Here is a 12,950-nt window from a genome sequence, read left to right as displayed (position 1 = left end):
GACTTATTTGGTAATTTTAAACGTGGGTCTATTTGGTTAGACAAGCAAAAATTGGTGTTGGTGAAAAATAATTTATTTGTGGCCTGTAGTCAGGCGTAATTTGGGAGAACGATGGGGGCACAACCCCCTTCGAATTTTTAAGTTTATTGTTATTAAACTTGACAAATTAAGAGCATTTTTGGTAACCTCTTAGGATTTGAGGTTCATGGCATGATTTCCTCCCCATGAAAAATTAGGCCCCAAAACACACTGCTGGTCACCAGCATCTATTCTTGTGAGCATGCCAAATAAATATTTCTTCTAGATTGATGTGCTCACAGAACATATGGCAAAGAAAGGAACCAGAAAAAAGACCAGATAATAAACAAAGGCACTGACAAAATTGAAACATACCTGCGTCTCAGTGAGTTTTAATGTCTTCGAAAGCTGCATTCTTTTGGAAACGGAAAGGTACTTATTCTTCTCGAATTCACTTTCCAGAGCTTTAATTTGTGCCGCAGTAAATGCTGTTCTAGGTCTCTTCTTCCTCTCCTCTGCCTGGCCACTCCCGGCTGTACTTCCACTGCCACTTCCACTCCTCCCGTCTTCTGTAACAGAAAACACAATGTTGTCTAGTAACAATGGCAATTGCCATGTTGTTACCAAGGGCGCCCGCAGAGGGGGCTAGGGAAGCACTTGCCATCCCTGAGATATCTGGAGAAAGTTCATGTTAATTCAAATGGTAAAATTATAGTGATATTTTATTACAAATAATGTTATTATCTGCTGTTTATAGGCTGTCAGTTACAGTAATTAACTGCCATGTCCAACAATAGAGAACGTTTTCGCAAGAGACATTAGGATCATGTTGACGCCCTGTGCGGGATAGAAAATTTTTAGCCGGATAGGATTGACAATCTGGGACTGAAAAAAAATTTCCGATGCGGTGAATCTCGAATTTTACACACTAATTCCCCTTCAAGTCTGTTTTGGACTTCTGGAATAAAAACTGTTATGACAAAATTTCAGACACAAAGTGCAGAAAATATCAAGAATTAACATATTTTACATAAGACCCTTTGAAATTCCTGGACTGTTCGGGATTATGAAACGTCAGGAAACCATTTCCCGAAGTCAGGATCTCACATTGATAATTCACAGCCCGTCATTTTGAATTATTACTTTTTTTTACAGTACCCTTCGGCACGTAAAAACATGAATCATGAAGGTCAGTATATTAAGTGGTGTCTGATATCTGTGCTTCGTGAAAAAATACAAAAAGACAAAGAACTGTTCATCAACAAAGTGACAGATGTCTATGGAAAGGAAGTAAGGTGAATCCAGTTTCTATCTAGATAGCAGAATGGATTTGAATTTTATGATTTGTAAAGGATAATAATAAAAATTTATATTACTGAAGGGCAAGCTATGAAATTTTACTCTGCTTTCCTCTGAGAAAAATCCTGCGGACGGCCTTGGTTGTTACTGTTATTTTCAGTAGAAATGGCTTTTGTTATGATGGGCAAGGGTGTTCGCATGTTTTTTTGAATTCATCTTTTTTATTATTATTATTTTAGGGACAGTCAAGTAAAGTATTTTTTCTCATAATACTGCTTCAGTTTGAAGTTATCGTGTGCAATGAACTGTACCAATTCTATTTGTAATTATTCAGATCCTATAATAATTAACACAAATTACTGTGACTGAAATAAAATTATGTGTGTGAAATATACCGGTACATATCATTTTTGGGTGACATTCATTTTCCAGGGAGGCCTCCCCGATGCCACAGTGGTAGCATCGTCGCCTTGTAATGAAGGGGTCCCGGGTTCGATACCCGGTGGAGGCACATAGTAATTCGGATCCCACTTTAAACTGTAGGTCTAGTCTCAATTAGCCTCACTGTGCATAAAGTGGACTTGAAACTCCAACTCAATCAATCATTTTCCAGGGAGGGCAACAACCCCCCCCCCCTTTCAGGATGTCCTTGCCGATGGAGAAATTAGTAGATTAAAGGAAAGCTAAAGCATTGCAAAGATAACAAGGCCTCGAACGTAGAATGCGTAGTGTATATCTTCCCGATAGGCTATATACACTAACCAATAGATCTGCCACATCAAAGAGGAAGATTTTGGTATATGAGTTGATGAAGTGATAAAACATATAGACGTAAAAATTGTCACTTAACATAGGAGTAAATAACGCCGCTCCCCCCCTTTTTGTGATACCTAAAATTTAGCGAACGCCCATGAAATATACTAAAACTAACAATAAACCATCAATTAACGAAAGAGTAAATAGTGATCATCCCTCTCCCCTCCCTTGATGCATAAAATTAAGAAGAGGCCACCTTGAGAGGCAAGGCATAAAAACTAGAGTGCAACCAGTATAAGATCCGGCGCGAGGACCGCCTTTATGGCAGTGGCCCACTGTTGCCTCTTATACCTACGAAGAAACTTGCAGCCAAGCAGCCAATTAGACCTACCGCTGTTCCCCTGCTTGGCCAACAAGCTGCAACCTTAGAATCTCTCCTCCCCGAAGCGGCCAGCAGGAAAACAGAATTTCTGCACTGTGAATGGGGGTCGGGGTATAGTTGAATAAAGGTTATGAAGGTTGAACCGATTTTGTGAATGGGCCCTATGTGTCAGGGATACTGCCTCCGTTCAATTGGTGAAATCCTCAAGCAAAACTTGTCGTCTGCCGTTTTGGTGTGAAATCTCCCTAAGAAAACGGCCCAGTCTGAGCGACAAGTGCAGCATGTCATGTCGCTTCGCTTCGAAAGGATGCATTGATTACTGAGGGCTCGTTTCCAAGAGACACATGTCACATTTAGGGGATGTGGGGGTAGGGCCCCACACATTCGCGATCGCGGCCATTTTGGAGGTGATGTGATCAGCACCACGCTCCGGCCGTCTTTACCCCCCAGGGTGTTGATTATAGTGACGTCAGCATGAGATCATGGGAGGTTGCCTTTTTATCCCCCCCCAAAAAGTCTAGAAAAGCCTTGTAATTCCATTAAGTAATTTGTAGTACAAATAGGAATTTAAATATGGAAAAATAAATAGTATATGGGACTAACTTCTTCTTCCCGAGAATTCATTGTTTTATAGAGATTTCACTGGTAGATAGCAAGTAGGTACTGCATTTATTATATGTAGCGGTTTTCCCGTCACTCTACTGTTTTCCAGTTTTGTGCATCCAGAGTTATTGGATACCAGTAGGTCACTTAATATTAAATTGAGATAATACATGCTGTACTTTGTACATCTGTACAGGGTGGCACACAAGTAGGTTCATATTTTGGTATCAGATAAGTAGAGAAATAGTCACTTAGTTTTGAACCACCCTCTACGTCTCACACATTTTAACCACAAAAATTTGTTAAAAGTTCTAGTGATTTTTTAGACATCATTACTTGATATGGATGGGCACGGTAGTTACACACGGGTACGTTTTTCAGCTTTGCTGATTAGCATTTACAAAGCAGATCAAAAGAAAAATGTTAATGAAGAAAAATCTGGATAAATAACGCTTCAGTATTCAAGAAAGAAGGTTTGGAATGGTACCAATTTTCGTGCATCGCCTCCTGGCGTAGAGAAATGACAATCACTTCGCGAACGTGGCATGTTTGTGTGCTAAACGTGCTGGTAAAATAAGTCGTACAAGTCAGAAAATAGGGGAGAGAGAGAGAGGAAATGCTTAACGAGCGAGGTTCTTCTAAAGAGTGTAAGCTGCCGGTTTTAAGGTTGGCATATAAAGAGCCCCCTAGTGGCAAAGTGATAAATGGTAATAGGAGTTTGACCTGAAACAAACCAGGTATACAAATAAAACTCGTCTCTTCTCATTGCTGCTTCGGCTCCTTTGGACCGCTCTTCACCTCATAATCAGTCGAGACTGCAGAAGCCCAGGCGGCAACGTGCACTCACATCTGAATTCTCTTTAAAGAATGAGATAAATTTATCCGGGATCCTTAATTAGCATGGCACGCCCGGCTCGAAGACAAACTACATGCTAAATGGTCTCTAATTACATCGCAAAGGAAAGGAAACCCATATGTCATTGCCATGAGAAAACCTGGCTGTCTTCCTTCAACACCATGACAGATTTAGGCCTAATGATGGGAAGCAGTGGCGAAAAGCCTGCTTGACTGCAGACTTGGCACCCGACCAGCAGCCGAGCCGAGCCTTCCCTCCTGCAAAGATTTGAAAATGTTTCATCCAGCTTTGCTTTCAATTTGCCCCGGTGGTCCCGATGTTGTGGAGCGGAAGAATGAAAACAAACGTCACGCTGTCCAAATACGTACTCGTTTGGTTACGTGACAGCCTGTTTACCTGTTTAAGTGATTGTGTCGGTGGGACATTTTTCAGTTACAAGTAAACGTGGCTGTCTTAGAGAGACCGACGGTATCCAAAGTGGGGTACGTACAGGTGGAACCATCCGGAATATTCAACGAATATGATTATGTGACGTCACATATAAGCCTTGATTTTCGGCCCTTTATATTTAGAACCAGATTTTGAACAGTGACGTGCGGTGATGTCGATACTTGGGGTAGCAATCAGTGGCGTGCCCAAGGGAGGTTGGTGTCGGTCATAATCCCCCTCTCCCCTTTAGGGCCCAGTATTCCTACAAATAGAACTTCAAAGAAAGGAAAGGATTGCAAAATGACGAAGGACTACTGAAAAGAAGCACGTGTTAATCCCACCCACTTTCGAAAATCCAAAACATGTTGATTTGACTATTAAGCCAGAGATCCCGGGTTCGAACCCCGACTTGCGCATGGGTGTTATTTGTGTTTGTCCCTTCATCAATTTTATCGTACCATCTTCACGATTAGCCAAAAGTGTAGGAAAAGCGAAGTAAAACAAACCAAATGAAACAATCAATCAATGATTTGATTTATGCTACTTAGCGTCGCTGTCACATTTGGTCAATCGCGAAGAAGGTACAATACAATTAATGAAGTGAAAAACACAAAAAAACACCCATGCCGAGGTCGGGTTTCGAACCCGGAACTCCTGGTGTCATAGCGTGCAGTAATAACCACTCCCCCGCGGTTGGTTGATTTGGTGTTTAAGTTCACTTTACGTACATAAAAGCTAATCGGGACTCGACCCACAGTTTAAAGTGGGATCCAAACCACTATGTGCGTCCACCTGGTACCGATCCGGGGCCACTTGCACTCCCCCACGGAGGTCGGCCGACAACAAAGATGAGTGGAATGGTCTAACTATTCGGATACTTGGGTGTCGGTAAAGCAAACTGCGTATTTACTCAGTGGTACGTAAATTTCAATTGGATTTTTGAAACACCATATTCGCATATGATTAACGTTTTTCCAAAAAAATTGCATTCCTTGATTACCCTAATTTCTTCATCTCACGATCTCGTTACTGAAGGATCCGGGCTCGAGCCCTGGCCTGTGCATGAGTGTTCCTTTGTAACCACTTTTCATCCGTTTAATTTAATCAACGTTCATCGTCATGGCAGAAATTAGGTAAAGTGATGGAAAAGCAACCCTAAAGAAAGGGGGGAAATACAAATAATTTCCTCCCAGTTCATCTGCAGGGCACTGTGAAATCAGGAGTCCAGGGTTCTCTGTTTATGATTGTACTTCGTGACTTCCATAAGCTCATTAGCTACTTATCGCGATTAAATCTATACAGCTAGAAAAAGTGATGGAAGGTGGCAAAAATTAAATATATTAGAGGGGATGAACAGGTAACAAAACACACTTTTTTGTAGTTTCTTCAACAATATTCATTTGGCTTTTTTAGTTCTGGAATACATTTTACATTCCAAATTATTTCATTATTCACTACAGAATACAACACATAGGAACAAGAATGCGCGCTCGTCACGGGTTCGAATCCCGGCCTGAATTGTTCTTTGTGAGGTCCCTTCATCAAATTCATTATATCATCACTCATCCTCATTTTCGCGATAACCAAATGTGGCAGAAAGGGGAAGTAAAATAAACCAAACCAACAACAACAATTAGAACGCGCGCTTTCTTGCCCAAATTAATACATCCGTATTTATGACTGTTTAGCTTACCCATTTTTTTATTGGAGGCCAAATTATTAGTATATTTAAATAAAACACTACTAAAACGAGACCGATAGAGAGCGTGAGCAAATATTTGTTATTTGATCATTATATATTCCATATTTGAAAAAAAGAAAAGAAACCATAACATTTTTGTCTGCACATAATACAAGTACGTTCCCATTCATATACAAATAAAACTACATCCCATATTATACATACATATTGTACAACGTTTAAAAGGTTGTGTAAATACAGAGAACATAAGTACTGCAGAAAATTTTCCCGTGAGTTCTTTAGAGGATTTACAAAGGAATCGAAGGGAAACCTATCCCCCTATCTGTCCTATAGGAGATAGACTGGAGGACCTGAAACCACGGGCTTTCAACCATGGGAGCGGGGGGCGAAGGGGCAAGGGAGGTACAGGCAGAAATCTTCCCTTTGCCTTCGGGCGGTTGTCTATACCTGGATCTGGTAAGGCGGAAGAAGAGCCAGCTAGGGTATTCAGCCTTGCCAGCTGATCACATCGAGCGACGAGAAGCGCGTGGAAAGAAATGTTGCATATGAACTGTGGCTTCAAGGTAATAAATATTGTGATTTGAAATAATTAGAGACGTGAGATTGATTGATCTATCTCTGCTAGACTAGCTACTCCTCAGTGCACGTCACTGATTTTGAATTATTCATTGACTGATTTTGTTTATTTCATTTCGCTTTTCTGCCACCTTTGGCTAACCGTAAATGAGGATGATTGATTGACTCAATTGAAAATTTTGGGTGCGTCAGCACCTTGGCTGTTTTGCACCTGTTACATTATACGAGGCTCAGATATATAAAGACAAAACACAGGACAACACACACACAGGCCTACAAAGAAATATACTGGCACTAGTTCCAGACGCCAGAACCTTGTTAGTGTGAAAAATGCAGTCCAGGGTGTACTACGTGCAGTGGCGAAGCGTGGTCTTAAGAAGAAGGCAAGCAATGCAATACTCCGAAAGGAGGGTGGAGAAAAAATATGCAACCCATTGCCCCAGAGTTTCTAGGAAAGAAAGGCATGGGTCTTAGTTCAAAATTCTTGATCACGTTATTGATATAGTAAAATACTTTCTATCGTATTATTCTAGTGAATGATGGGATCGAAACCTACCACTTCCACAATAAATCGATGGGTGATGTAGCTTATTCATCGTTCATCCTCATAAATGATGATAGCACTTGTAATTAAGATGATAAGTCTAAATGCTTTGCTGCGAAAGGTAAATCTGAAATAAAATATCCAAGCAATTAGAAAAGACAATGGTCACTCATTCGCTTTTATGAACCTTCAAACCTGAATCATGCATGTTGGTTGGATAAATACCTGTCTATCTGAAGAATGATAATGAATTTAAAATGTCGTACAATACAATTTATCTAAACTCTCTTTGGACTTCGTTGCTTGTTGACCAGCGACACTCTGACTTCTCCTCTTAAGTCCTCTCTCTCCCTCTCGAATCCAAATCAAAAGTCAGTCCTCTCCCAGCCTGTCCACCCTCTAAAAAACACGCTATGGAGCTCTTCCTCCATGCCGAATCCTGAGTTTTCTACCTGCTTATTGCAAACAGCTGACCACGTATTTTCCTGATGAAACTCCTGTTTCCTCAACACATCAGGAAGTTTTACTTAACGCTTAACTGTGCAATATTGAAATACCACACAGGGGACGACTGGTGTAAACAAGTGAATTCCCTGGTCAATATGAAGCTCCAGAGAAGGTTTAAATAAAATAGAATCTTATGGATTAATACGCTATTATTTACAGCTTCACGTACATAATTTTGGTAAATTCACAACACATCAAACAAAAGAGAACCCTCACTTCAACAACTCGTTCTTCCTACACAATTGGAAAATATTCCGAAAAGCTCCGAAACTAACAGAAAAGTGATACCAACCTCGTTTCAAAAATTATTGTTCACAGGAGAGTAAAATAACTGACTTGAAGCTTAAAATTAGTTAAGCTTTGGAATAATAGGTCATTACAACAAGAAGAAAATGCGCTGGTTCTTCTTAAAAATTATGTATCATATTATTAAAAAATAGTATTTCGAGTTTCATAACTTTTTTGCTATTTGCAGGTCTCAAAGAAGAGTTTCATTGCTTTCTTTACATAAGTTTTGTCGAAAAAACATCAGTTTATTGAATTTGTTTGTATAGAATATGGAAACTCACGGTAATTATCGTGTAAATTATTTTGTAGTTTCAACACTGGCGTTGTTATTTGAGATGAGGGAAGCATGAGGTGCAGATTCCAGCGCTCTCCAGTGCCGGGGATAATACGTTTGGTTTAACCCCTGAACGTCGACATTATTGACAGCTTTACAAATCGTGAAACTTAAAGTAATGCTTTAAAGTTTGTCTGCATGGAATTTAGAACAGTTATAATTATTTATTTCAATAATTCTTTGATTATGATAAAGCAAATATTCATCTTCGAGGTCGTGCTAACACTTACATGCTTTCTGCTTGGCTCGGCTGTTTTCGAGAAGCCGAAAAGCAGAGCTTTTATTAGTGGCTGGGGGCCGTACCATCACCAGAGAAGATGAGGATGGGTGATGAATTTTTGTTTTAAGTTCACTTTATGCACTGTTAGGCTAATCGGGACCATTGCTTCAACCTTCCATTGATTTCGGATTTCTTCACTTCTAATTTTGTTTCGTAAGGTTACTCCACTTAAAGACGGCAAAAATCTCATTTGCGAACGATGTATTCTAGTTTTACGATGTTGACGAAAAGTGCAACATTCGCTACCATAGAAGAGCTGGTTTTGGCTCCACCGGGTATAGAACGAGTATGAGTGATGTTGATTACGACAGTGTGTCTACTGCTATTCTACAACTGAAAGCAACATTTTTAAAGCTTTGTCCAACACTTTACTTGATCTAAATTCTCCTATAAATTTATATATATATTTTTTCCGTGGTCAGGGATGCCATCAAACAATTTCAACATTTATATATATTTTTAAAATGTGTGTAAAAACGTTTGCACGTTTGGTGCACCATATTTAATCCATTAGATGAAGAAAAGGAAGTATTTGCACTCTGCTCAGGGAATCTGTGGAGCAAGGCCGCGCATAACGGCACAGAAGGGGAGACTGCGAGTTGGCCGAGCGAAGCAGTGCACGCTTCTGCAAATGGCTGGTAGCCACTCTCACTTCCCCTCTTACGAATTCATTGGTCAAGCCCTCTCGAGTCACTACTTACGCAGAGACTTGTTCTTGTTCGCTTGCTCCAGAGATTCCCGGGATAGAGTGTAGCAGGCCTTCCCACATGCGCCAGTGTTCACCCAACTTTTCTTCTTTGGGGGGTGGGGGTGGAGGGTGGGGAGGTTGTGATGGAAAATTGACTGAGTGAACAGTACAGCATTGGACAAAAGTTGAATTACTTTATCAATTAAAGATTGCTGCTATATGAATAGGAATAGACTGCCGAGGAAATTGTAACGGGTAATATGTATTATTATGTATCTGGGGGAGAGGGTAGCTATATATAATATATTTAATATGTTTAATGTTTAATATATGTATCTGTGGGGTTATACCCAACTCTTGCATATTAGGTCTTAAATTGACACGTGAATTCCGGTAGGGGATTGAGAATTAAACGTTGGGGGAATAATATCCAACTCTTGAATATCAGTATTAAATCTTAGATCATGAAGGGAATTTAAGTTGGCTGGGGGGAGAGGATATCCACCTCTTGTGTATTACTATACTTGTGTATAGGTATTGTGTATTACTGTTGCGGAAATTCTAGAGTGGGAATTGAGAATTAATTTTTCTGGAAGGGTCAATATCCACTCTTCCATATCAACAGTAAGTCTAAAATTGGCATGGAAGTTTTGGTAGAGGATTTAGTATTAAATTTTAGGGGGGCAGGTCATGAAGCTCTTGATAAAGTGTTAAATCTTAGATTGCCAATTGATTTTTGTAGTGCGGGGTAGGGTTTGAACATTATATTTTGGGAACTATATTTAGCGATATAGTATGAACAGATTTTCGGCGCCGAACGTGCGCAAAGAAAAGCTGAAAATGAGTAAATATAGCGGGATCCTATGAAAGTATTGGCAAGCCAATGCATTAATATTCTTGGAAGCCTGCAAAGAAATGGATGTAAAACGTTTCTTGCTCGCTTCGCTCGCAACCAGTGGCGCAGGAACGGGGGGGTACAGGGGTACATTGTACCCCCGCAAATTTTTGAAGGGGGGTACTGTACCCCCCTAAATCCGTAAATCGAGTTGTACCCCCTGTACCCCCTTTGGTAATTTCACAGCAGATGGAAGGTGCTACTGTTAAATTTACCTATTATCAATTCGCCCAATAAAAAAATGTATTATTGTTTATAAATTTTAAGCATTATAGTCCTTACCACAGAAATTCAAAACATGTAATTGTAAACTTATTATACTACATTGTGCTTGCTACTAGTTAGTTCATTGACCTACGTTCTTGGAAACCTCTTTAAGGAGATGAAAATTGTTTAAAATGTGTGTGGAACGATGGAATCAGATTGGCTCTCAGACAATTACGCTGCAGACGATTGCTGCTTTGCGCAAGGGGGGGTACACATTTCTAAAGCAGTGGTCGCGTCGATTCGAAGATAAGATAAAAATCTTCATCAGAAGAGTATATGACTGACCCCATTTTCTTTTGAATATTTATAATGGAATTTTCCGAAACGGAACACTTACACGAACGAGACGAGACACGACAGACCAACTTTGGGGGGGTTTACAATGCACTCCTGTACCTCACCCATATTTTACATAAATTTGTAAGAGGGTGTTGAGAAAACTATACTTAAACCTATATATTAAGATATATATTTTGTAAAAAAATAGAGTGCCGATTAGCCTATCTGAGAATGAGGTGAATTTGGAATAAGTTGTCATAACTTCAGAGTGGAAACCGAAAGAAAAATAAGCAAAAACAAGAACGAGAAGGACCTCACCACACAGGAGACGAGATGAGGCTGTGACAATTCTCGACTCATCGCATCGCGATATCATTCCTAGGTGAAATGAAATCTTTCCTAGACATTTAAACAGGGTACAATTTGCGATTTTATCAGAGGGGGATTATTTTTTACCTATGTATTAGGTATACTTATAATTGGACATTAATTGCTTAAAATCTAATTGTGATATCGAATGCAACACAAACACAACGCCATTTTATGTTAAAGTCTAAAGTCAAATTGTAAGAAAATTACATTAGTCAGATGAATGCACGAGATAAATGAGACTCACTGCAGGTTCTATTGGCAGATTTTGGATTGGATTTACAAGGTCTCTGGGAGTATGATGGGAATATTTGATTGATTGATTTGGTTTATTTTACTTCGCATTTCTGCCACTTTTGGCTAATCGCGAAGATGAGGATGAGTGATGATGATATGATGAAATTGATGGACACTCAAAAATAACACCCATGGGCAGGCCAGGATTCGAACCTGGGACCTCAGGCGTCATAGCGCCCTATGCTAATCCCTCCGCCACGGAGTCCGGCGAGGTGTGAATGTGTTTTTGGATTTTCTTTGTAGATGCGAAAATCTTTAACTGTGATGCGCACATGCTTCTGCTTACATTAAAGTTTACCTTTTCACATAAACGAGAAATTGACATGTCATCCTAAAACACACGCAAGTATCTGCATTTAATACCACTACATACGAAAATAAACCTTGGCCGGCTCTTCACATTGTCCACCAAAAATTGAAAAGAAATAATAAACTTTTGAGCGTATTGCTTTCCTTGCTACTTCTGAGAGCTGAAGGATTTCGGTTTTGTAAATGTACCGAATGATATTACTTTCAGTACTTGAAGAGCGGCATTAGGTACAGCTAATTATATTACAAATAAATGATTTGTCAAATTTTTCACAAATATTTCAAAGTTAGACTTCTTACGAGTTGATTGGGAACCATCTGAACTCATTTTTTTCTTTTTTAATACAACACCCTATAGACGTCTGAGAAAATACCAAATACATGGCTTCTAAAAGGCATTGGATGTGGTACACATCTGCCATAAATTGTTTAAAGATATTTTTATGCGTAGCTATGGGACTTTTAAAATTAGAATGAACGGAACTCAAGTGGAACTCTATATAATGTAGTTTCTATATCCAGTGGGTGGGAGATGATTATTCCTGGTTGGCGTGGCTCAAGATCCCCCCTGATTTTACGTTCCGTGAAATCCAAATAAGCCCAGAATGAGGTCCAGAGCTTAGCCTTATATGTTTCAGAATTGTTATCTGATTTTAAAATCTTTTTTTTTTTTTTGAAAACTTAAATTCTAACAAAAACAATGAAAAATATTTATGCATATTTTGCATTAAATAACAGGACATTCGTGTGTGCTGTTCTAAAAGAGAATATTTCTCATGGCTTCACATCATACCTAGGTATCAAGGACGTTTTTGTGGGGGTCCAGGGGGTCCGGACCCCTTCCCCCCGAAAGACTTACCAAGTAGTAAAAGTAATTTATCAAAATATAATTGTTTAGCATTTGTTATACTCAATTTCCATCAATGCCGATACCATGCTTGAACAGCGTAACAATTAAAAGTTAGGGTGCGTCAGAAATATCTCCCGGATTTCATTTGTGAATAACAAAGCAACGATAGATGTTATGCAAAACTTTATTGCACAGTTGGAATGAACAGGGTTTACCATTTTATTGCATATTTGCAAATAACAAAATGTTCCAATTATTTTTTGTCACAATTGCCACAAGTCACCATTTTGTGTGACATAGTTGACTTTGTTTTAAAATGATATCGTCCAAATGCCGATCTGCACAGTGTACGCATTTCTGAAGACTCGCCCTGAAGTTCTGCATTACCCTAATAGTCATGTCTGGTCGGTATTGCCGCTCTT

At 39.5% G+C, this 12,950-nt stretch overlaps 1 protein-coding gene across 1 annotated transcript in view; it reads right to left on the bottom strand.

Moving 5' to 3' along the window:
- lms (lateral muscles scarcer) overlaps positions 1-12,950 on the bottom strand; it is a 270,244-nt gene that overhangs the window by 26,057 nt on the left and 231,237 nt on the right. The window contains exon 3 of the mRNA XM_083120934.1: positions 394-587. Coding sequence (XP_082977060.1) covers positions 394-432 — 39 coding nt within the window. The 5' untranslated portion in view covers positions 433-587. The remainder of the gene's footprint in view (positions 1-393; positions 588-12,950) is intronic.

Source organism: Lepisma saccharinum, chromosome 1 (assembly GCF_977018435.1).
Source record: "Lepisma saccharinum chromosome 1, izLepSacc3.1, whole genome shotgun sequence".
NCBI classification, from domain to species: Eukaryota; Metazoa; Arthropoda; class Insecta; order Zygentoma; family Lepismatidae; genus Lepisma; species Lepisma saccharinum.
This window is presented reverse-complemented; position numbering and strand designations above follow the sequence as displayed.